At 42.0% G+C, this 26,504-nt stretch overlaps 1 protein-coding gene across 3 annotated transcripts in view; it reads right to left on the bottom strand.

Moving 5' to 3' along the window:
• Nucleotides 1–26,210, bottom strand: part of Ap1ar (adaptor related protein complex 1 associated regulatory protein) — a 29,474-nt gene extending 3,264 nt beyond the window's left edge. The window contains exons 1-9 of one of the 3 annotated variants that reach the window (XM_041656630.1): nt 25,868–26,210; nt 14,296–14,344; nt 13,265–13,291; nt 10,484–10,509; nt 6,361–6,457; nt 5,008–5,106; nt 2,863–2,918; nt 2,205–2,278; nt 1,887–2,015 (exon numbers count right to left, since the gene is read on the bottom strand). In XM_041656630.1, the coding sequence (XP_041512564.1) occupies nt 1,887–2,015; nt 2,205–2,278; nt 2,863–2,918; nt 5,008–5,106; nt 6,361–6,457; nt 10,484–10,509; nt 13,265–13,291; nt 14,296–14,344; nt 25,868–25,944 (634 nt within the window). In that variant the 5' untranslated portion in view covers nt 25,945–26,210. The remainder of the gene's footprint in view (nt 1–1,886; nt 2,016–2,204; nt 2,279–2,862; nt 2,919–5,007; nt 5,107–6,360; nt 6,458–10,483; nt 10,510–13,264; nt 13,292–14,295; nt 14,345–25,867) is intronic. The other 2 variants (XM_041656637.1, XM_041656647.1) reach the window with 2 other exon arrangements.
• Nucleotides 26,211–26,504: the final 294 nt, after the last annotated feature.

Genomic DNA, 26,504 nt, shown 5'->3' with positions numbered 1-26,504 from the left:
AAACAGACTAATACAGCCTGTCATAACACTATGCGAGCTCTGCCTATCAAGTCTTCTAACTGACAAACAAACCAGCGTGATTAAAGGTATCTAAGATCCAATCCATTTCAACATTCTATGAACTGTTTAAAGCTGATTTTCCTTTAAGTTCTATATTCTGTAATTCTTTCGTACATTGTCTGTTTTTAAACATGAAGATAAAAAATTGGATATTAATGAAATTGTGTTGAAAACAAGTAAATAATTTAACTATAATTCTGAGCACTTGTATGTAATACCATTCCCTATTAGGTGTTTCATATACTGACTGTCTACCATATTCATTTTTCCCAAATGTTTCTTAATTTTTTATTACTTCTTTTTTGTGTGCTGAGGATCAAAGCCAGGTCCTTGCACATGCTAGGCAAACACTCCACCTCTGAGCTACACCTTCCTTACACAGATACTTGATTGTTTAGCAATATATAGCAATACATTAGCACTTATACAAAACATGAAAATTATCCTTTATTCTTCCCTTTTGAGGATGAACAACCATGGTTTAGAGAGATTAAGCAATCTATGTAAGATACTATGATTTGGAAGACTAACCAGATAAAATTCAGACTTCTATAGAACAACAGCTTGTGTTCTATAAAAAAAAATCCTTAAGAATTAAATTGCTCATTTATAGCGAATCAGACATTAATCGAGTTTTGACTTTAAACTGCTCAGAAAGAGGCAGTAATCCCTCATGTGGAAAACTTCCTGAGTTAGGTTAGAAACATTTTTTTTTAAACTTAATATTTGCTTTCTAAGAGAAATAGAAAAGATCTCCTGAGAAAATTGGGAGGGGGAGAGGGGATGGAGGAGTAAAGGAGAGGAGAAAAAAGAGGGAGGGATTAAGGGGAGGGGGAGGAGAACATGAGGAAACAGGATGGTTGAATTGGGGGAGAGACAAAGAGGGAAAGCAAGGAAAGCAATTATCTTGATACAACGAGCCATTCATTATAGGGTAGGGAGAAATCTGGTACTAGAGAAACTCCCAGGAATCCACAAGAATGACCCCAGCTAAGAAACCTAGCAATAGTGGAGAGGGTGCCTGAACTGGCCTTCCCTTGTAAACAGACTGATGACTACCCTAATTTCATCACAGAACCTAGACCCAGTAACTGATGGAAGCAGATGCAGAGATCCACAGCTAAGTGCTGGGCTGAGCTTCCGGAGTCCTGTAGAAGAGCTGTTCCCTGTCCTTCACACATGTTGTGGTGTGCACATGTGTGTTGTGGGATAAACTTTTTGCACACAGTGTCACTGATTAGTTTAATAAAAAGCTGAATGGCCAACAGCTAGGCAGGAATCTGGGTAGAGGACGCTGGGAAGAAGAGAGATGTCAGGAGATGCAGAGGAAGCAGCATGGGCAATACAGCATAAAGGTAACCGAGCTATGTAAAAGAATGTAGATGAAAAGGTATGGGTTAATTGAAACAAGCCTAAGCTATCAGCTGAGCTTTCACAATTAATAGGAAGTCTCTGGTCATAATTTTGGAGTTGGCTGGCAGGATGGAGAAAGACTTGCTATACATGTGCACACAAACACACAGAAACCTACACATTAAGAAACAAATAATAGTCATTGTCAGCTGGATGTTGTACTCATGTCTTGAAGCCTAGTACTCAGCAGGCAGAGGTGGGTGGATCTCTATGAGTTCAGGCCAGCTTGGTCTACAGAGTGAACTCCTAGACAGCTAAGACTACACAGTGAAACTCTACTAAAGAAAAAAAAAAGTCTGATAATAATTTTTTTAATGGGCTTGAATATACTCAATTTAAAAACCACTAAACACAAGGCAGAAACCTTTGGACCAACAAGGGTCAGTGTGACTCCGAGGGACAAGGTGACAGACCTTCTTCATCTTCCCACTCCAGGTCTAGGGAGGTGCTGTCGTCATTCCCACTAGTTGATTTGGTTTTGGTCATTAAGTCACAGCTGCTTTCAGTATTTGGTGTCAGTACTGTGGCATCAGATGAGAGTCCTGGAACACACACCAAACGAACGAGATGTCACTGTGCTCTTCCCATAAGCAGCCGTGTGCTTTCTTATCTTTTCCTGGGTAACGACTGGCTCTCTAAATCTTAATGTTCCTCCAAGCTTCCACAAACACAGCTCTTAATGTGGCAAAAAGTAAACTGAGAATGTGGAGAGAATCTTTTAAAAGACTTACTACTGCTTCGAAAAACTTCGTACTGTGACTTCATGTTTCTCAAACAAGATTCGAAGTCGTCTTCTGGTCCTGCACTGTAATAAAAGCGAATTTAGGAAATGCGTCTGGAATAGACTAACAGAATACTTATGTGAGTGATGGGATTTCTCGCCTGAAGCCTCTTCCCCAAGTTGTAACTGCTGTACAATCAGAATATTCTGGTGAAAATGGGTCTTAATATTTTTAATGCTACCATGAAACTGAAAACAGATTAACTGTGAAGGCCAATCCTCAAAGCTGATTGGTAAGTTCAATTCACAATAACCCTTGACCAACAAGCATGAGCATGTTCCTCATTAAGGAAAATAAACAATGAAGGTTGCTACCAACTTACCTGAAGGAGTCCAGTTACCACAGCCCTTTCTACATGAAGATGCTGTTATCCTTACAAATGCATCAAAGTCATTTGAATAAATGATCATAGAGCTAAAAGAAGTTCTCAGTATTCTCTATGATAATGTTTTAGAGGAAAGTATATGAGTGTATATATGAAAGGGTGTTAGGATTGAACCCGGGGTCTCGAGTGTGTGAATACATTTACACACATCTTGAGAACAGTGGTCTGTCTGGAAATAACACTTTGTGCCACAAATGGAGGAGGAGACACGTTGCTCTTTACCTTTGATAGTCTCCACTGCCAGGATGATAGCGCTGTGTAGCTCTCTGCTTTTCTTGCTTTGGAAACACAATGTAATACAGAATTATTTTGATGTTAACGCTTTTAAAAAAAATACCCATGCCAACATCCTTTGCCTAGTTTCTAAAAACAAAAAGTTAGCATTATTCCACTGAAGTCTTTTCCTTCATCGCTACTTCTACATCCTTCTATTTAAGGACAGAATTACTCTCAGCTCATCAGTGTGATGCTGTCAGACTGAGAATTCCGCTGTTGTGAAGTGTACTGGAGCCCCTCACGTTCTCATCACTCTAAGAACCTCCATGACTAGAAGGGTATGGCAGGAAGCCTGCATTCAGGTCATGCTGCCGTCTTCTTTGACACGGAATAAGGAGAAATGTAAGGGTTTGGAAGGCTGAGCTGACTCGGGGATGTTAATGGCGGTGGAGAATCTGGGACTCAGCACAGGCTTCTCTAGACCTCTTGGAGCTGTGCTTTGATAGTGGCTGTGTATTCCCGGCACAGTGTAACCTTCTGCTTCTGAATCTTTTAAATACAGATGGCTACTTTCCTGCCTTAGCAGATTCAGTTACTATGAAAAGCAATGAACCAGCACGTGTCTGTACAGTTGGGTTCATGTATGATATGCAAATGATGTATTCCCAGAACCAGCGTTTAGCCATGGAAGCAAGAACACAGAGAACCTCGATTACTCACAGTGACACATGCTTCAGTGGAATGCTTTAACCCAGTGGTTCTCAACCTTCCTAATGCTGTGACCCTTCAATACAGTTCTTCATGTTGTGGTGGCCCCCAACTATAACATTACTTTTATTGCTACTTCATAACTATAAATTTGCTACTGCTATGAATCATAATGTAAATATCTGATATACAACCCCTGTGAAAGTGATCTTTTGACCCCTAAAGGGATCACAACCCACAGGTTGAGAACCACTGCTTTAACCAGATATGGCAGAGAATTTATTATTGTAAAAAGAATGCCTATATTAAGAGCATCAATTAGTTTCATAGAAAGTGAAGTTGATTTTAACATTTTCCAGCACTTAGGATATACTAAAAAGGACACTTCCCCATAAGGACCCTGCTGAAACCCACCCCCATGAAGAGAGAAAGAGAGAGAGAGGGAGGGCGAGAGGGAGAGAGAGAAGGGAGGGAGGGAGGGAAGGAGGAGAGAAGTGGGGGCATAGAAATCACAAAGACAAGATTTTTCAGTTTGTCTAAATCTCCGTGTGATCTGAGTTTTGTACTCAACACTGGACCACAACACTGGTGGCAAACCCACCCAGGCAATGGCGGAGGGAGACAGTAAGCAGTGTACCGGCTAAGTACCACCGGCCTCGACTCTGGCTCTCCGGGGTCCCAGCTATAAAACCTGCCCTTCACCTTCCTCGTCTGTAGAGTAGGGATTTCAAATGCCCCCTTTCTCCCAGACTGCTGTGAATTTTCAACTAAGAACCTTCTTAGTAGCGTTCCTGCCACTGCTATAAAAATGTGCTCCTGACAGTTGTCAAGCATGTGGAATAATGCCATAACCCCATGTCATGGTAAGAGATGGTACATCTGTCTTCCCTGATAATATGCCAAAGAAGTTCAAGACTCTACCTCTTAGTGTCTCAGACACATAAGAAATTGAGAATTAAACAATACCCCTAGTGAGCCATAAATCATATATCTTGACTTATATTAAGTATCTTAATCATATATCTTGACTTATATTAAGTATAAGATTAAGAATCTTATAATTTAAGAAATTGTTTTAAAAAATCTTCATGAAAATACAATAAAATGCTTGAGAAATTATACTGAAGACCAGTTTTGAAATATTTGCCTTCTAAATACATTTTCCCTAAAAGGATATGAATTCAGAACCCTAGGATTCATCTTAGGCTAAACAAGGATCAGTTCCTGCTAATCTAAAGCTGTAGAGTACACAGTATCATGTTTATGTTTCTTCTAGAAGGTCAGGATGGATTCATTTGCCTTTGAGAATCCTAGGGATATATGCGTAAGTACATCCTCTGCTTCCCAAGGAGCTGTTGATTCTAGCAGGAAAGTCCCAACTTGGAATAGTCAGAGAAAACAAGGAGAGGTAACCCTGGTGTGCGCTGGGGTCTTCCCCCTCACCTCCAGGAGCTTTCGCTGCCTTGCTGCCCTGGCTGCTTCACGCTGGGCAGCGTATAAAGCTTCTTCTTCTAGTCTTAACTTCTCCTCTTGTAAGGCTAACTGTACATGAACAAAACGGTAAGGATTAACGGAAACCAGAACCTGTCTAGCTGCTCTAAACACCAGCTATTCCGATTACAAAACAAAACAGAAATCATTGAAAATAATGATATCTATGAAGCATATCAATCCTGCTATTTTTGTGGCTGCCCACAACATACCCCAGATGTTATGTAAGACATGAATGAGTTCTTTAGAAAATGCAATGATCCTCATTTCCAGTCACCATTTTAATACTTGTCACCCCGACTGTAGTAGGTTTGGCCCTCACAAATCAAAGAGCCCTAAATACAAGGCCAATAATAATATCATGCTTTTTTCCGAATTCTGGTCTTTCCATTTAATTGACATCCATACATATTTTTCAATTTTATTAGCATTCATCATTCAAAAACTGCTTTCCAATTTAAGCTCTTATCTCCCACAACAGCTTACACAGAAGCTCAGTGGTAAGTACTGCATATGAAACCAAAGTTAACACACCAAGTATTAACCTTTCTTCTTTAGAGTACTGTCGTCATCTCCTGTGTAGATTAAATTAACACACTGTAACTTACTAATGGTACTAAACATACTGTTTTTATTTTTACTTTAAACAATTCCCTCTGGTACTGCAGACTGAGCCCAGCACCTTGTACACTATAGCTGGCCTAGAGGCCAGAAGGTTACTTCTGGTACAGGGTCTCCTTAAATATATAGATTCAGGCCAACATTGAACTTGCTTGTTCCTAAGGCCAGCCTCAAACTCATTCTCTTGCCTGCACCTCTCAAGGGCTGGGGTTATAGGCACATAGCACCATGCCCAGCTCAAAAGACTGCTTTCACTGTGGAGTGGAATACAACTAATTCTCTTTAGTTCAGTGATAATGAAGCTGTGATCACAGGCCACATCCATAGATTTATGTAACAACTGTGACTGGTAGGGTCCTTGGTTCACTGAGAATAAAAAAACCCAAGACAAACAAAACCTTAAACACGGCTCAGTGAGAAACGGAGCAGCTGATTTAGGCTGGCTGCGGCAAAGGTGCTTGTTCTGGCTTGGCATTCCTGTTAGCGAACCGAGAACTACCTGTTTGGCTGCGACATCACATGACCTCTATCAAACCAATCACAGTAAGGCGGAATAAGCTTCCACTTTTAAATCATTTTTCTCTGTAGTTATGAAAACAGAGGCCAGTGACTGTTGGTAACACACCGGTAAGACCCCCACCAACAGGCTTCAAGAATATTTAATCAACAGGGTATAGCACTTACCTCCCTCTGGAGTTTCCTATCCACGTCTTTCTGCTTTTCAGCAATCGAATCATAATGCCTCTCTTGTAAGTCAACAATTTCTTCCTCAGTAAGTGGCCTGGGGAACAGGGAGGGAGGGGAAGGGAAACAAAACAAACAAAAGCCTTCTGATGAACCTGAGTCCAAATAAAACATTCCAAAGCCAGGGGAACGCTAAACTTTTCCTACCCAAAACTGAATGAAAGCAACCTGATAGAGCTTCAATTGTGAGAGTATAAACTGAAATACAATTGTAGTCTTCCTGTTGGTGTAAGAGGATATGCTTTCCTTTTCTCTGTAGCTGCCCGTTACGAAGTACAGACTTGGCTACTCTCTGCACAGGCTCTACCTGACAGCTATCCTACACTACACCCAAACAGCTCACCACAGAGCACAACTCTTTTCCCAGGGCTCACAGCCAGAGCCTAGCCCTCCCACCCATCACCCCGGGCTCCTTCCTCACACTGCGCCTTCCAGCCAGTATCTCCTGGCCTCCACTCAGGACAGCGGGGATCTCACAGCAGGCCCCAATTCCTTTCTTACCACACACCCTCCTGTGTTCATCACACCAATTATTCTGCCTATCTCTGGGCCCTGAACATTTTCCACTTTAGTCCTTTCTGCTGTGGGCTGCGAAGGAAAAAATGTGGCAACAATTTGGCCCCCAGTCTCCAGCAACAGTCCTTTAACTTACCACGTGACTGCCTACATAACTCTGTAACTTTAAGTTCAAACTTTTTCTTAAAGGTAACTTCATTTTGACCTCTACTTCCTTGCTTAAATATATCAAATTATTCTTCCTTCCCTGTCCTAACGAGGCAGTAACCTACCTGAGGTCATCGCTACACTTAGAAGCTTTGCACGTATATTGTGCCAGCTGCTCCCAACAACATAGGAAGTATAGAGGCAGCGATTACATGTGAAGGCAATGAGATGGACGCAGATTAGGGGCGAGCACGTGGCACAACTAGGATCCTGTCCTCTCGTCCTTGCTTGCCCTCACTCATCAGTGCACAGTCCTCAGCGTCCGCCACTCCAGTACGCTGGACTCAATGGCTTCTGTGTTGTTAAACAACTTAAGTCCTTCCTACTGAAGTTTCCTGAACAGGCTGAGCATCCCCCCTAGCCTGGCCAGACCCATTTACCTCTCGCCTTCCTACCACTTCTCATTTGTTTTCAAACTCTTCCACTGAGTGCCTCTGTAATTCCCACACACTCTTCCTCCCGCTCCATTTTATCATTCTCCACAGGTTTGCGAGCCCAGCCCTCTGAGGGGGTGGGTGGGAAAGGACCCTCTGACTTAGTAAATGCTAGATAAATGCTCTACCACTGAGCTGGTTACCCCTGGGCATGGCAAAGTAGGCTAAAATTCTTAGCATTCAGAAGGATCAATAATTAAAGGCCACTCTGAACCACACAGAACTCGAGGCCAGCTGGGCTGTGTAGCAGATTCCCAACCCCAGACAAACACATCCTGAAACAAAGCAAAGTACAACAATACTAAGACCTTAGATATATTTATTTAAAAGCTAACTTAAAACTTCTCACGTAATATATTTCAATTGTATTCTTTCCCTTCCCTTAATGCCTCCCAGATCTTCTCTACCTCTTTCTCCATCCAATTTCATGCCCTCTCTTCTCTTGCCTCAAAAAGAAGAAAAATAAACATAAAACAAAAATGAAAACAGATAACTAAAAAGAAAATCAGTTAAGATTAAAAAAAAATACCAAAACAAAACAAAAGGCTTACAAAAAAATGGAATCTGTTTTGTTTTGGCCAACTACTCCTGGGTGTGGCTGATGTATATACATATACGTATGTACATAAGCGCATGCACACACACACACACACACACACAAACACTCCATCGAAGAGAACTAAAATTGCTTGTCCTGGCAGGTGCCAACTACAAACAGCTTCTTGGTTAGGGGTGGGACCCTGTGTCAACTTCCCCCTTGTCAGTGCTGGGATTCTGTCTGGTTTGAACCTGTGCAGACTTTTACTGTTTTCTCCATATCTTCCACTGAAAGCAAGACACACATTTCCATCACTCTATACAGTCCCCCAGTGCTTCCTTCTCATCAATTATCTCACTTTGTATGCACATTTTTTGACTATACATGAAGGTCTCCTTCGCCAGGCTAATAATTGCTAACCAACTCTTTAGAGATTAAGCCAGATGTCATTGGCTTAAAAGAAGCCCCTTTGGACAACCTCCCCACACATACTTTGTCACATATTCCCTAGCTTCACTAGTATGTTTTATAACAGTTGAGAGAGAGAGAGAGAGAGAGAGAGAGAGAGAGAGAGAGCGAGCGCACGCACCAGTGAACTTGAGACTAGACTAACCAGGGCTTTGCACAAGGGAGGCCTTGTGCATGCCACACAAGTATTCTACCACCAAACCATATTCTCAGCCTTTGCTTTTTTCTTTTTAAGAGGTTCGTGCAGCCCAGGCAATCTTCCTGAGTGTGCTATCAGAAGCCTACTTCACCTGATTTTGTTTCCAGTGCAGCCATCACAATCTGCAACATCACATCAAGTGCACACTCAACCTTTCAATCCCAGTATCTAACATAGTATCTAGCACATGGATAGCTGCCCAATAAGGTTTGCTAAACTAAAAAAAATGCAAGAGCAAAATGACCAAAAAGGAAACAATTCCCTTGACATTAGGAACATCTTTCTTTTTTATGTGTATGGGTTATCCTGCCTGCATGTATGTCTAGGCACCACGACATGCCTGGTACCCAGGGAGGCCAGAAGAAGGTATTGGATCCCCTACAACTGGAGTTACAGATGATAGTGAGCCACCCTGCAGGTGCTGGAAATCAAACCTGTGGACCAGCAGTCAGTGCTCTTAACCACTGAGCCATCTCTCCTGCTTAGGAACTTCTGAGTTAAAGACCAAGCCTTCTTTAGCAAGCAGTCTATGCAATTTAACAGCAGATAATTCACAGAAGACTATGTGAATAAACTACAGTATAAGGTTCTAGTTACTTCTGAAGTAGTAAGAGGGGTTTTGAATTGTAGAATGTTTTTGTAGAGTGGTTCTCAACCTCCCTAACCCTGCGGCTCTTTAATAGTTTCTCACGTTTTGGTGACCTCCCCTACCATCAAATTATTTTTGTTGCTATTTCACACTGTAACTTCGCTACTGTTATGTATATAATGTAAATATGTGATGTGTGACCACTGTGAAAAGACCCCAGAGGGGGTCTCCTTCCACAGGCTGAGAACCACTGTTTAGAATGTCACAATCAAGAAAACGGGGTAGGACAAGAAAAGAGATGGAGTTGTCAGTGCTAAGTGGCTCTAAGAAAACTAAATTATTTATAACCTAGGCCTAACTTAGACAGAAAATTGATAAATTGGCATAAACAAACATTTTTATTATTCAGAATAGTATTTGGGGCAATTATTAGTTCGTTCTCTCTCTCTTTCTCTCGGTTTTTTGAGACAGGGTTCCTCTGTATCTTTGTAGCCTGTCCTGTCTCCTCACTGCTGAGATTAAAGGCGTGCACCACCACCACCTGGCTATTTTTCTTTTATATAAAGAGAAAATTTTGCTTCTGAAACACCAGTGTTCACGGTCTTGAAGACTATGATAAGAAACTTTCTGGAATGCTTATTTCAAGGGCTCACACACTCAAAATGGCTTCAGAAAGTCCCTGAAACTGACTGGATTCACTAGGCCCCTTTCCTGCTACAGTGAACAATGAAAGCTGCTAGTCCCTCTTAGATAAACCAAGCTGCAAAGAAGACTCTGAGATCAGACCAGTTGCCTACAAGAACTTTAGACCAACCAAGGTACCTGGAAAGGACCCTGTAGCCCAGCCAATTGAACCACTTGTAGGCTGTGCAGCAAGCTCCAGGTCCCCAGTCTTGTGAGCTGTCACTCGTACTGGGGTGGCCTAGGTGATCCAGCTGTCTTTTGAGTCACTTCTGCTAACTCACTGGTACCTCAAGGGGGACTCAGCGGTGTCTGTACTTTGTAGTCTGTCTGGGCTCCCTGTCTGGAGTGAGAGATGGGTGTGTTGTATCTCCCCAGGAAAAGTTCTGTCACATAACACTTAAACATTTTATGGTTTTGAAAAGCCTTACCTATGGCTGCTTCCTGGACTCTCCCCCTGCACGAAAATTAAACAAGTAAAAGGATTTTCACTAGTTGTACTCACTAAGGCAAGCCAAAGCAATTTTCATTTAATCAAAAATATTTTTACTTACCTACTTCTGCCACAGTAAGCAAATTCATTATTAAAAGGATTTAAAACAAACAAAAAAACCTTTACTATTTTTCAAAGGCAAAACTCAATTATAGAATAACCATTTGTTGGATAATTCTTAAATTTTTCTAATATTTGTTATGTAGGAAATGAACTCACAGTTAGGAAGTGTCAGACAACACACTCACTATGTCTTCAACATGTGTGGCGGTCTGCTATTCAGATCTTAAAGTTTTAAAATTTACATACCTATTAAAAAGTTTTTTTGTAACCCTGCCCTGGAAGTCAGTACTCTTGTTCTCCACCTATGGGTCATGACCCCTTTGTGTATGGGGGATCACATATCATTCCTAACAGTAGCAAAATTACAGTTATGAAGTAAGCAAACTAATGTTACGGCTGGGGCCACTCCATGAGGAACTGTATCAAGGGCTGCAGTGTTAGGAGGGTTGAGAACCACTGCCACAGACTTTCTGGCCACTTGAGAGCATGCAGACGAGCAAATGACTGGGAGCCGGCCAAGGATGGGAAGTACAATGGCTGTCACTCTGCCTTCGTTACAGGTCTCATGCAGAAGGGGAACTTCTGTCATGCCGCCTCCATTTTGTGCTCTGTGGCTTCACTATTTAAAATAATCCCTAGCACTGAGAGATTTTGGCTTAAAATACAACCCTCACCCCCCATTATGGTGTACAGCTGCTCCCTGATGTTCCTAGCACAAGGTGTGACGGATCTTGCACAGAGACTATGTGGGCAGAAAAGTTTCAGTAAAGCGTGTTGACAGTGAGTTCAAAGTTCGAGCTAGCACCTATGCTAAGGAAAGTATTTTCAATAGAAACACATGGAATAAGCCTATAAATTTATCATGTGATGAAAGGCTAAGAACACAGGTTTCAGGAGTCTATCTTAGTTCCCCTAGGAGGATTTGCTGCCAGCATTCATGGGAATTCTGAAACATTTAAACCACCACATACATGAGTTGGGGCTGGGAAAATGATTTTTATGCCCAGTGTTGCTCTTGCAGAGGGATCTGAGTTTAGTTCCCAGCACCCAAACCATGTGATTTACAGCCGCCTGTGATTCCAGCTGCAGAGGACCTGATCTACTGCCTTCTTTTGCTCTCTGAAAGTACCCGCACACATGGCATATACTCAGCAGAATATACACGTACGTGAATAAAAATAAAAAATAAATCTAAAAAGAAGAAAAAAATGGGTTGGGCCAGTTTCTTTTACAAAATAATGAATTAAATTCTCAAAGGTCCACAGTCATGTGGGAAGTAGCATCACAAAACAGGATGGTGAGTAGCCAGGACCAGGTGGAGCAGGAGAAGGGCTGGTCAGCAGAGTGAGAACTAGCAAAACACCCCTAGCAGACTCCTAAAGAGCACCTCAGGGAAAGGCACCGGCTCTTCTGAGAAGCAAGATGCTGCTGACGTGGGCTATGAAGCTGAAAGAAGCCTTATTTGTGGAGGAGAAGGAGACGGAGGAACCGCTGAGAAGGGAAGGGAGGAGACTTCAAAGAAGGCGGGTGCTGCTTCTCTAGAAAAACAAAGGCTGGTTCCCTAAACTATCTACTAGATGATGTTGTATGTGCCTGCTTTTGGAAGATCTTTTTTTCTTTTTTTTTTTTTCTATACAGGGTTTCTCTGTGTAGCCTTCGTTGACCTGGAACTCACTGTGTAGACCAGGCTGGCCTTGAACCCATAGATCTACCTGCTTCTGCCTCTCAAATGCTGGGATTAAAGGTGTGTGCCAGTCCTGCCTGGCTGGGGCAGTCTTTCTATCAAATTACTTTGTGAAATGTTGAAATGGACAAATTTAAACTACTTTAATAACTTAAAATTACATTTTACTACTTATGTATGTATATTTGTGCTCCACTCCACACGTGAGTCATGGCAGGCATGTGGGGGTCAGAGGACAACTTGGAGGAGTCAGCTTCCCTCTTCTGCCAGGTAGGTCCTGGCGGCTGAACTCAGGCCTGGTGGCAAGGGCCTTTACCCGCTGAGTTATCTCCGTGGTCCCGTGATGTAAACACTCAGAGGAAAGTAGACACATTTCCCTTTCGGAGGACCCTAGGAAAGGGAGTCCTCTGCACACATTCACACGGCTAACGCTGGACCTCAGCACACAGACTCAAACTCTCCTAACTGTGCCTCCGCAGTATATAGCACAGCTCACTGACTCGAAATTGTATTTTTTTAAAAAGATTTTGGCATTTCTATTCTTACATTCATCTTAAATTTGACTGAGCTTTTAATAAAATGATATAGAAAATCAATATTAATAACAATTGATGGAGGTAAAGGTTAAAGTGAGGAATTTTATAATCATACATACATTCTACCTTCAAAAAGCCACAGAAAACAGGGATTCTAGATTGAAGTATTCTACTTATGTAAGGGAAAGGAATTAGAAATATCTTCTTTTTGAAGTTTCTTGGATTCTATAAAAGGCAAAAAAAAAAAAACCACAAAAAACCCTCTTGTGTCCAGCAACATATTCACAATACAGTAGAAAATTCTGAATTCTTACTAAAATAAATTAATCAAAGAAGAAAAAGATGCAGAAGGGATGAGAAAGAAGTAAAAAGCAAGACAATAAAGGTAAAACTAAAGCACCAATCAGGAAGAACAGACTGTAAGTTATATGCTTACCTCATCGCTCTCTACTAGGTTCTCAAACTGAAAGGATAAAAAGACAACCATCAGGAGGGATGTTTGCCGAGTGTACACATCTCACAAGAAACCGACACGACTCTTAACCTTCAAAATAACATCTTTATAAGGTACTCATCTTTATATGAGTGTCTTTTATAATCAGCATATTGGTATATTCTAGTCCACAAAATGGCTAACACAAACAAGCATATATAATTCTTTTTCTGTGCATCAGAATTCACAATACCAAGCCAGGCCTGGTGGTACAGATCTCAGTTACTCTGAAGGCAGAGGCAGGAAGACCAGCCTTGGTGACGGCGTGGGTTTAAGTCCAGCCTGTGAGAGTCAGTGAGACCCCGTCTCACAATAAAAAGTGAACTAAGAGGGATGCGGATGTGGCTCAGAGTGCTAACCAAGTACTCCTGGGACCTGCCTCCCAAACAAGGGACAATACTGAAATAAACACTGGACACATGTGATGTAAATTTTATAACCCATACTAGACGTGGTGCTGAACCATTCCCCATCTTTCTTTGTAAGTATTTATTTAACTATTTTATGTTCATTTGATATGAAGGTGCCAGATTCTCTGGAACTGGAGTTATAGACAGCTGTGCGCTGCCATGTGGGTGTGGGAGTTGAACCCAGGTCCTCTGGAAGAGTAGCTAGTGCTCGGAACCACTGAGCCACGTCTCCAGCCCTCATTCCCCTTATCTTAAAGACCCAGGTTAACTTGCCTTTAATTTCAGCACTTGGGAGACAGAGTCAGGAGGAGCTCAGAGAGTTCAAGGCCAGTCTGGTCTACAAAGCCAGTTCAAGACCAGCCAGAGCTTCTAGCAAAGCCTTGTTTCAAAGTCTGTAACTCACTAGGAATCTGCTGCCCTCTTCTGGTCTCTGTCAGCACTGCATACATATGGTGCCCTCACATGCAGGCAAAATCTTACACACATAAAACACATCAAAGAAAAGAAGAAGAAAAAAAAGAACTGTGGACGTTTTTGGATTCCACTAATTGCTCAAGGACTCACCTCTATGGTCAAATGCTCTCCTCGTGGGCATGTTCTAAAGTACTTTGATCTGGGAAGAAAAAGATAAAAATGATAAAAATCACAACGAACTCTTAAAATAGATTTAATATTATGGCATAAAGTATTCATAAAGCAAACAACAAGAAATATAGAACACCTTGAATTTCAAAAAACCAAATTTATCTAAGACTATATAGTTTAGGGTATTTTTTTCTTTTGGTTTTTTGAGACAGGGTTTCTCTGTATAATAACCCTGCTTGTCCTAAAACTCACGTTGTAGACCAGGCTGGCCTCGAACTCACTGAGAGGGCCTGCCTCTGCCTCCCGACTACTGGGATTAAAGGCATTCACACCAGATGTTTAGATGTTTAAATTTAGTTAACCAATCTTTTTATTGGCACTAATGCATACTAAGACTGTAATAATTTATACAATTATCACATAGTAAAGAATACAATGACATTTAAAATTTATTTTCCTTTACTGTTATCAAGTAAAATATCTTGTTAATAATGGAGGTGAATATAACCAAATCACATTATGCGTCTGTCATGTCATTATGCATTGACATATTATGTATGAATATTTCAGTGGATTTCATTATTATGTATAATTAATATGTCAAAAACTAGAAAGTCCTTTAAAAATACACAAATGATCATACTAAATAATATACAATGAGTATGCCCTTTATATTTTAGATATGCAAAATATCACAATTCTGGAAGGGTAATATCTGGCAACGTGTGAAGCCGAATGATGATCTACAGCTGGGGGCGCTCCTGCCTGCAATCCCATTGCTTAAAGGGCTGAGACAGAAGAGCTGCAGTGAGTCTGAATCCAGCTCAGGCTACATAGCCAGGTCTTAGTCTTAAGACAAAACAAGACAAAGAGAGCCTTCTAGATAATAGTCATATATTCACAGAAAGCTTTTGTTCTTTTCTTATGCCTTCACAAACGAAACAAGAAAGAACATTTCAATGATGCCTCCTTAGAGCACAGGTAGTGCCAGTCCACCGCAGTGCCCTTCAGTGGGGACTCCATCAAAAGCATGAAGGACCCAGGACTCAAGTCTTCCACACTATGAACTGCTAGGTTTAACAAATCTGGAATACAAAAAGCTATCTTGACTTATTTTCTACCTCACAGATCTGTTCCAGAGTGAAGGGCGAGTCTTTTGTCAATCACCCAAGATCCTAACGCATCCACTGTTATGGTTAGTTCCATATTCACCTTTACCATGGCTGCCACACCCATCAACAGCCACTGCTCTGCCTCACTAGAATGCACAAGTCCATAACTGTTCAATTCCTCACACAATTTTCAGAAGCCTTCAGCGCTGTAAGAACTTCCCTAGGGGATCTCAGAGATGAGTTGCTGCTGTAAGAGGCAGCACAGAGAATGACAAGAACCACGAAGACAGACAGGCAGAATGTGCTAACAGAGGTGGACTATGAGAGAGAGTGGAAATCAAGATGGAGCTGTCAGAGATGAGGAAGGTTAGAAACGGAACAAGTGTGCAGCCTGCAGTGCAATGTCCACGCAAAGCCAAGCGTCCGGGTGCTAACACGGTGAGGAGTGCAGACTTCAAGAATACAGAACGTGTCCAGAACGGTTCCTGCTTATTTCTTAGGAACTTCCTTTCCTCCACACTCCTACAGCGGCAGTTACCCCAGAGTGAACCCCACTGTCCTGTATGGTAAATGCTATGAAGCACTGGAAATGCAACCGTCTGAATTTGGGGGGCTATGAAATGTCAAATCAAACTGGATGTTAAAGACAGAACAAAAGCAACCGAAATATCTACTTCAGTCACTAAGCTCCTCAGCATATTTGCAAGGTCAGATGTGAAAAATGCCCAGAATGTCATCAGTTCATCCCGTCTCTGTGTTTAATCTATCAGTTCTGCAGCTGAAAACATCCGCACACAGGTTCCAGGACTAAGAGCACAGCTGTGAGTCCAGCTGTGTTCACTTTAGATGTAATGCATCCACATTAGTGCTTTCACGTAACACATGGCTGCGTTTTTCATAAAAAAGATTCTCACCAAACATAGGTAACAAATAGCTGATAACATTCAAAACAGGTCAAGTAATTTAAATCATACTATCTATGAATAAGGGATAAACAGCCATCCTACTTTCTAGAACTCTATTGTTAGCACATTTAAATGGGTCAGATTGTACAAAAGTTTCTGGATTTACTTAAAAAAAAAAAAAGAGCAATCCAGAATGGAAAATCTGATTTTCTTCTATCATGCTTATACGAGAAAACAAGAAGATAAAAACTTTTCTCTTTTCACATTTGTACAACGTGACTAAAGACACTGAATGCTTTGGGAAGAAGAGCTAGTGTTCCTTTGGTACAGATTTCAAACACTAGGGTTAAGAGAAGAAAATACACACTTAAGAAAGTAGGTAAGGGGGGCTCAGCGGTTAAGAGCATTGTGTGCTCTTCCAAAGGACCTGAGTTCGATTCCCAGCAACCACATGGTGGCTCACAACCATCTGTAATGAGGTCTGGTGTCCTCGTCTAGCCTGCAGGCATATATGCAAACAGAATATTGTATCCATAATAAATAAATAAATATTTTAAAAAAGTAGGTAAGGGCCAAGCTACTCAGCTTCAAATTATTTCACTTACGATAATAAACTAGATAACTCCCAAGTTCAGAGATTCTTGGAGTTAACAAGCAAGATGGCACCAACAAATGAGGAAGTCTGCTGTGGAATAATCCTTTTGTACACTGTGAAGATGTGTCACTGTGATTAGTTTAATAAACAAGCTGACTGGCCAATAGTGGAACAGAGTAAGGTTAGGTGGGAAAGTAAAACTGAGAATGTTGGGAAGGAGAAGGGCAGAGTCAGGAGTCACCAGCCAGCCAAAAGAATTGGATACACAAGGCAGGATAGAGAGGTAAAAGCCTCAAGCCTCAGGGCAGCATACAGATGGATAGAAATATGTTAAGTTGTAAGAGCTAGTTAGTAACAAGCCTGAACTATTGGCTGAACATTTGTAATTAATATAAGCCTCAGTGTGTTTATTTGAGAACTATGGCAGGACAGGAAAACTCCACCTACAGAGTCCCCCAGGTCCTGTTTGTAGCAAAAATCAACAGAAAAATGGGTTACAAGGTCACTGCTGCCACCTTGGATAGTTGAGCTAGGAATAAGAGAAAAAGAAGGGGCACAAGAAGGAAGAGTCTCCGGATTGGACAACATACATAAAATAACAGATTTTGTTCAGTTCCACTAACTATTTCAGGTTGGAAGCAGCCATTCTCCCAACGTGACAAGAGGCAGTCACCTTGCTGTGAAGACGGCTGTGTCACCTACAAGTGCTCTATTCTCTTTCTCTCTATCTTCATGCCTACACTTCTGGTTTTTTATTTGTTTTGTTTTTTCGAGACAGGATTTCTCTGCATAGCCCTGGCTGTCCTGTAACTAGCTCTATAGATCAGGCTGTCCTTGAACTCAGAGACCTACCATCCTCCGCCACCCCCCAGTGCTGGGATTAAAGGTGTGTGCCACTACTGCCCGGCTACTGTTATAATTTGAAATATTTCCTATTACTCATTCCTAGTTTCTTATATTTATTTCCATTGCGATCACTAAGAGAATTTCTGTACATTCTATTTGTTACAGGCACAAAGGGCTATAATGAAGTTCTTGTACAAATACTTGGCATTCCACATTAATGGGCTAGAAAAAAGTACCTTTTTTAATTTATTTATTATGTATACCATATTCTGTCTGCGTGTATGCCTGCAGGTCAGAAGAGGGCATCAGACCTCATTACAGATGGTCGTGAGCCACCATGTGGTTGCCGGGAATTGAACTCAGGACCTTTGGAAGAGCAGGCAATGCTCTTAACAACTGAGCCATCTCTCCAGCCCCCCAAAAAGTACCTTCTTAGTACTAAGGAAGTGGAGCAATGGAAATCTCTTATTAGTAAAAGTATACACTGTCATAAACTTGAAAAACTTTAACACAGTTTAATACTGATGAAGATGTGCATAAGCAATGAACCTGTCATTTCATTCCTGGGAATCTTTTGTGATGTCATTAGAATGCTAACTAATGGTAACAGCAAAAAACAACCACCCTCGGAATAACAGAAATGTCCATCAATTTATCAATGGATAAACTGTGGTATTATAAAATATAATTTAATGCTGCAAAGGAAGAGAGATGAGTGGGTGATCAGGTATGAAAATAAGAGTTTCGGACAAGCATTGTTCAAAGTCACTGGGGGCAAAGATAAACATAACAAATATTTACTGTATCTGAGGTAATTACAGAGGAGCAAGAACACAATTCTTTCCTTAAATCTAGCTAGGCAAGTCAGCATAAGCTTGCATCAAGTGCCAGGAACCACAGAGTCTGAGGGCACTGAGTGGAGATGATGCAGAGTGAACGCATGAATAATACATGTGACCAACTTGAGGCTGGGGAGAAACCAAGGATCGCTTGGGTTAGGGTGGTGCCAGTGAGAGAAGCAGACAAATACTTAGGGGATAAAAAAATCCTGGGGAAGGATTGGACAGTGAGAATGATGGGAAGTGGGGTCAGAATCCTAATGGGGTTACCATGTGCAAGAGACAAAAGGCAAGAATGGGGACAGCGAAAATGTAAACAGGGCAAGTCAGAGATGCAAGACTTCAGCAGGGAAAGGATAAGAAACAGGGAGGTGAGAAGCCAGCAGAGTCCTCTGGGAATACAGCAGGGCCACAGAACTGAGTGGAGAAGACAATGATTACAGTCACATCTCATGTACATTTAACTTTTATCAAGTCAAGCATCTGCGCATGAGAAAAGGGAGGTAAGAAATAGCAGGCAAAACTTGACCATGGCTGTAATAAGATGCACACTTAGCACCAGGGCGATCTAAACAGCAATTAAAGAAAACAGAAGTGTATTTCCCATCTTAGCCTGGAGCTCTGCAAAGTTGGGCGTCACCATGCTTGACTAGTAGACAATCCTTATGTCCCTGAGGAGTCTCAACATGAGAGGGAGTCTCAACATGAGACAGATTCCTGTGTTCATTCTACCACTAAAAACGTGAATGTGGGCTCAACATAAAAAGAGCAGCAGAGAAACAAAACAGACTGTGGTTGGGACATGGGGCATTAATAAAAGGAATTCAGAATAGCTTGGGAGTAAAAAATGTACTGCCTTGTTATCAAGATACAAAGATAAATTTAAATCTTGTTGAAAACAGGCTGAAAATGAAGTTTTTAATGCTTTTCTGTTATGGTGCATAGTGGGTTAAAAAAAACAATAAAACTCAAAAGTACACATTGGTATTCTTCTTTTTCAACTCATTTTATATCCTACCTGGTGAAATACAGTAAGACGATCCTTCGTCTTTTGGTTGAAGATTATAAATAAATGATGAGCAACAAAGGTAAGTGGTTCCAAAGTCTACTAAAAATTAAAAGCCTCCCAAGATACCTCCCCACTCCCAACAAAAGACTGGGCAGGATATGAATCATATGCTGGCAAACACTATTATGAAGATGATGATGGGCACTGCTCTCCAGCTGACATCAAATATTTCAGCGGAGGTTTAACCACTCAAATCTGAAGGGGTAAGATTGACAGATGTCTCAAGGAGGGATGATGCCAACGTGAGTATGTCATGCCTATTCTCTGCCTCACTGCCTGAGCTGATGGCCTGGCTGTCTTCTGCCTATGTGCTGGGACTCAAACTGGCTTTCCTGGGTCAGTAGCTTGTATACCGCAGACATTGACAGTTTGCATTGGAGCCAATGCCTCATGACGAATGTCACTGTGTATCTACGTTGCAGCTACTGGTAGACATATGGCTATGTATCTGTGGAGGCCTTACAGAACTGGTAATCATAAAGGAAAAAGAGTTACTATTAACAGTGCCTTCTGAATGATGAAATTTAGAATGGATATTCAGAAAATTATTTTTATGCCTTGGAAGAGCAGTGGAGTTAGGTTTTCCTTCTGTGCACGGCAAAGACAGAAAACATAGACTAAAAACAAACAAAACAGCCACTGCCTCTTGAGAAGAGCATGCTCAAGAGGACACTAGTAACAAAAGGAAGCTCAGGCCTCCAGTTTCCATGCTGTGTGCACACCTGAACTCATCCCCTGCTTGTGGAAAGTAAGATATGTGACTTCTTTTCATGGGTGACACCGGATCTCCTCTTCTTCCTTCTCTAAGTTACTGAATGACAGGCAAAGCAACGTGTTAATATTTAGGACATGAAAATAAACAATAATTAACCTTAAAGTCAAACAGGGAAGACACAAATTTAAATTACAAACAAGGCTGTGTTTTAATCACCCTGAAGAGGAATCAGCCCATACCCAAATAGGGGAAAGGGTGGTTCGGAATATCAGAGATCAAAAGCCAGGGATGTGAAAACAGTGACATAGTAAAGAAACTATATTCCGAGAGTCACAATTACTTACATCTACTATGGGCTACGAACTTAACTAGGACCCAGGTATTCAACAGGAAGCCAAGATCAGCGTGGACACGACTGCAAAGCGTGTATTCAAAAGGCTAAGTAGGTAAGAGGAGCTCAGAAGAGCAGTCCGTTTAGCAGGGCTGTGAGCTCTTATTGCCAAAGGATTGGTGATGCTTCAAGAAAACTCTGGAAGATAATTCTTGAATAGCCAGTGAAAAGATGAGTAAGCAGGTGTTATCTAAGTGAAAAGGGAAGAAACAGATTCAAGGAAGAATGTAACACAGAGACAAGAAAAGAAAAAAAACAGGCAAGAAATACATAGTGTAGAATCTGGAAGGACACATTAAAGGTTTTGCAGATTTTAGCCTTTATCCTAGAAGTGGGGTAAGCACTAAAATGAGGAATCTGCAGGCCAATCTGATGCAGTCAGTTCCTCAGGAGAGATTCCCTCTTCTAAAATATGTTTAGGTTTGTGTCATCTTGACAACAACAAACACACACAACGAGCCAGCACAGACGCAGAGGCTGCAGACACAGGAAGGAAGGGGTATTATGAGCCTCAGGTTCACAGCCAAGGTGGCTGTAGAGCAGTTTTCTAAGAATGTAGGAAACAATAAAGTAAAAAATAATTCGGGTTTAAAAACCAGAAGGAAGAAAGGGCTGAGAATGAAAGGTGAGCGCAGCACTGTGAGATGGACTGCAAGTTGTACTGACAGCCACTGGGCGTGAGCAGGTAGTGTCTCAGAACACAGACGGAGCAGACGGAACAACAGGATACAGGGAGTGGATAAACGCATGTGGTTCACAGTAGTACCCAAAAGTACACTGGGAAAAAAATATATCCAGGAAGAACAAAGATCAGAGCAAAGTCCTGAAATCTCTAAGCGGCAACACAGAACAGGCCACGTTTTTTGTATTAATTTAAATCCACTACTGTGAAAGGTAACGTGTGAAATCTCAGAAGCATCTTTAATCTATAAGTTTCTCAAAGCCCATAAATATGCACACCAATAAAACAAATCCCTTACTATTGACAACACAGATTCCCCTATCTTAGCAACACACAGTATGGCAAAACATCACACGTAAAGGCAAAGGGTGAGAGAACACTGCTCCTTAGCATCAGGGATAACACAACCCGGCTGGAGCACAGGATGCTAAAAGAGTGGCCAATTGGAGAATTGAGGAGAGTAAGGCTGGCAAGATAGGATCAATACTATTTTCAAATGAAGGATAACATTTTATCAAAAAGTTAAAATATGAAGATTTGTAAATATGTTGTTTTGAAACAAGAATATCTTCATTTCTTTAAGTTTTAAAAATGCTTTTTTTTTCAGATCTACTTGTATTGATGTGTTTTAGCTGAGAACAAAATTAAGTTACAGATGCTGAAACACAGGAATGCACACGATAAAATGGATATATGATGGATATATGATGAACATGAATTCCACATAAGTGATCAGGCTGCTGCAGGAGAAAAACAAGATCCAGAAATTTAGCTATAGGAAATAGCAGCAGAAGTCATTAAACAAGGAAACACCACGATGCAGTGGAGAAAGCCCAACTACAATGAGATTCAGATAGTACTAGGAGAACAATTTGGAAGCCACTAATTGGATGAAAAGAAAGCCAACACTTAGAAAGACAAAACAGAGTCCAAGTGTATGAAGGGAAACTAAAACAGAATCTTTGGCAAGAGCATCCTTTTAGTAGTCTACAAAGGTACACGAAATGGTAGGGGCTGAAGTAAGAGGAAAGGCTAAATTTCCTTGGGATAGGCAGTGTACATGTAAAGGTAATTAAATGAAGGAAAGACACCAGAAACCCCATTATCTGACAGCTAGAAAGAGTAAGACTAGCCAAGAAAGAGACAGAAAAGGAGAAGATGGCAGGACGCTGCAGAGATCAAGTAAACAGCTTCAAGAAGCTTATCACACGAGACAGGGTCAAGTTGTTGAGCTACTCATAAATTCTTCACCAAGAGCATCCAGGATTCTTCACAGACACAGAGGGTAAGAAATGTTATCTACAAAATAAAAAGCTATAAGCTATTACCAGATAAGGGCTCTGGTTGCAGAGGGACTTTGACTGCAATTCCAGCTCTGTTATCTCAGGCCAGTTAAACTCTCTAAGCTTTGGTTTTCAGCCTATAATACAAGTGCAAGCTCAATAACATTAATCTAAAAGTTCAAAATTCAAAATACTCCAAACTCTAAAACCTTTTGTGAGCCAACCTGAGGCCACAACGTGGAAATTCCACACCTGACTTCACATGACAAGAAGACGGTCAAATGCAGGAGAGTTTGAAGCCAGCCTGGGTAACATTAAGACAAACATTACATAAACATTACACTGTTTAAAGCAAACAGTGTAAAACCAGACAGACTAAAAATAATACAAAATCACTTTCAGGTATATAAAGTGTGTATGAAATACAACTTGGGTCCATGTCTAAGAGTGTTGTATATAGAAATATTCCAAAATCCTATTGAAAAATTTAAGAAATTGGTCTCAAGCATCTTGGCTAGCTAGTGTACAAAATTTTCAAGAGACAGGAGTGTGCAAAAGAATAAACGAGATAACGTGTAGTATTTCGAATACTGCCTGGCACACAGCAAACAGCTCAACATTGCAGGCACCGAGTCATTTTCACTGGGAAAGGATAAGCAAATCACTGAAAACCATTGTCTGGAAGCAAGTCTGCAGCTAGAACCCAAAGGACTGACACCCATTAAATAGAGCACACCGAACATGATAGGTCACACCTTTGCATAAGTCATACATCTTAACTGGACCAAGTGTGGGCAATTTTACCGCGACCTAAAGTCTGGAATTAAAATTGAACACAACAAAACACAACTAGGTTTCCAAGAACCTATCTAAGAGAAAGTGCCATGGACGGCTGGGGATGTGGCTCAGCTGGAGAGAGCTGTCTTAAACCATGTGACACCCAGGATTCAAGCCCCAGCACTGCATGAACCAGGAGAGGTTGCACACCTCTATTCCCAGAATTTGGGAGTTGTGGGAGTTCTAGACAGAACAATCAGAAGTTCAAGGGACATGCTAAAAGTTAACACACACTTCTAATATTGTCCAGAGAAACGGAATTGGCGAGCATATGGAGTTCTTCAAAATGTGCTCATCAGCTAACCCTCAAAATGAAGAAGGTTAACCCCTCAGGATATCAACATTCTGTTTCTTGGCAGTTAAGGTCTCCAACTTGCTTTAGCACTTACACTGATATTTTGACTGGTCAGCAGTTATCCTAGCATATAAAATCCTAGAGCGCACTCGAGTACAGTTGGTAATTATAGTGTTGAGACTGAATAGTGCAGAGTTAGTGATCTCGTTTTGAGAGACTCCAGGGAAATCTGCAAGGCTAAGAAATCAGGCCTCGAATGACAAAACACCCCTGTGGAGTTCAGCCTAAATGAGCCTAGGAAAGGCTAGGATGTCCTATATTTTTCTAGTCATGATAAGTACAGTGACATAAAATCAAGGTAAACTTTTGTGATTATCCATTTTTTTTTTCACCTCTAGAAGTAACTACTAACTGGTCAAATGCATGCCTAACATAGCAACTAAACTGAAAGATTGTTTAATGTTACTGTGTTTAAGTAACTACATGCTTCCAGGATGCTGCCAAGAATTGTTAAGACTAATCAGTGCGTTCACCAGAAGATTCAAGTAAGGAAACAGGATTGGTACTGGTCAGATGGTCTTAGATCAGTATCCATGCCACATAGGGCTTACTCAAAGTGTCTACCCAGGGCAAAGTGCAGACTCACGATCAAGAATTATGACATATGTACAGACAACGCACACTTGACTCCCTCAGTTCCTCCTGTTACTCCTATCCTATGCTGCCAAGCTCGTGTTCAACCAGTAGAATCCACAATTTTAATGAACAGTATATGCAAAATGTCATTTGTAAAATCACCGTGGGCGAGGGGAATCCAAGTAATGTTAAATATAAAAATGTTTTATCTACCACGGAATACAAAACACTCCTTCCCTAAGTTAGAACATTACACCTTCCAAGGAAATAACCTAAAGCCAAAGATGGTACATGTTCAATTCTTCCATGAGTCTATTTGCATAGCTTAGTGAAAGGGTTCATCCACACAAAACTTACAACAATATGATTTTGTATTACAATATTAAACAGATGTCACTCCCCTGTGACCATAACAGTATAGAAATCAGGAAAATCAAAATACCAAACTAAGCAGAAATCTTCTAAGTCCATTCATTCCGATTCTAGGGATGCACAGTGTAAAGCCTTAGTTATTCTGAATCCCAGGGGATATGCTGCCCGATTACTGAATCATATTTTAAAACGTCTCCATGACTCAAAGATTCTAAATTATAAATCCCTTGGTTTCAGTACGCATGCTGGAAGGTACAAAGCTATTGGCTGAAAATCTGGCAGTATGCTTAAGAAAGTACAAAATAGTGCCTGGCTTAGATTTTTTAATTCTAGGCTAAAGTTCCTGGGAAATAGTAACAATAAAGTCAACACCAACGCTATGTGCTATGTGCCTCGTTTTTCTTCACAGTACTCTAGGAAATAAAAAGTATAACAAGAAGATAATCATAAAATTTTGCTATTGGATGGCGTGGATAGAAAAAACATAAGCATATTCCACTTCGCACAAGAGAAGTGATGTTTGGCGATACTTGGATTACCAAGAACGCGAGTGGCAATCACAGTGTGCTATCCTTTCCAAATTTCTAAGTATTAATATGAAAAGAATTACATAGTGCCGCACCAATCACTTAAATGTCCAATGTGCGCTGTGATCCGGCAGCTCTAGACCTAACAGAGTTAGTTCATCAGAGCCTGGAGAAAGTGACTTCTACTTAAAATTCACCTGAGGCATTAACCTCGGGGCCAGGTTTTCACCTGCTCTGTTAAGGCCCAAAAGAAAATCAAAGACGTGGAAGGACGATTTGACACGAAACAAATTCAAAGCAGGGTGTGTCCAGGAGTCAATGCCGGGTGCACACCGGGGACGCTGCCTCCCGAGGCGGATCCTCGGGGACAGAGAGCTTGGACGGGGGCGGCAGGGACCATCACCGCCGACCTTCGGCCGGGCCTCCCGGGCCTGCGCTGCCGCTTACCCTCCGCCGGCTCGCTGCAGCCGCCCCGTTTCCCGGCGGAGCAGCCCGAAGCACTGCGTCCAGCAGCAGTTCCCCATCGCATGCCGCCCGGCGCCGCCGCTCCTCCTCCAGCCGCGAGCCCAGGCGGAGCAGCTGCATCCGCGCCGGCCGGAGCGCGGCAATCGGCGACCCAGGGGACAAAGGCCACCGCTAGGCACGCGGGTACCGGGCTACCGCGGCGCGAGGGACGAGCGCAGGGCCGTGGGGTCCCGGGTCGCCAGCCGTCCGCATGGCCCGCTCGCCATCCGCCGCCCGCGCCGGTCACCGCCCCGGCAGCCCCGGGAGGCCTGTGCCGCCACGCCCCCTGCCGCTCCCGTGCTCCCATTGGACACGCTTCTTGCGGCCCCGCTTCCGGCGGCCGGCGCGTGCGTCATTTCCTCCCGCTTCCGCTTTGGCGTCTCAGCCTGACCGGAGGCGCTGTTCTTGGCTGTCTTTTACTGGGTTGAACCCTGATCCTAGGCGATTTTCTCTTCTCTCTGTGGCGTTTCTGGCTTTGCGTCGCTATCGAGCGGGAAGGATCCCGCGGGGAGCCTAGAGCGCAAGTTCTGTCTTTAAACTTTGTAGCTAAGGCATGCGAGCCTCCCGCCTGCAGCAGCGG

The sequence above is a fragment of the Microtus oregoni genome, unplaced genomic scaffold, assembly GCF_018167655.1.
Source record: "Microtus oregoni isolate MIOR12 unplaced genomic scaffold, Mior012 000000F_ref0000247, whole genome shotgun sequence".
Classification (NCBI taxonomy): domain Eukaryota; kingdom Metazoa; phylum Chordata; class Mammalia; order Rodentia; family Cricetidae; genus Microtus; species Microtus oregoni.
The sequence above is the reverse complement of the archived record's forward strand: the minus strand, read 5'-3'. Positions and strand labels throughout refer to the sequence as shown.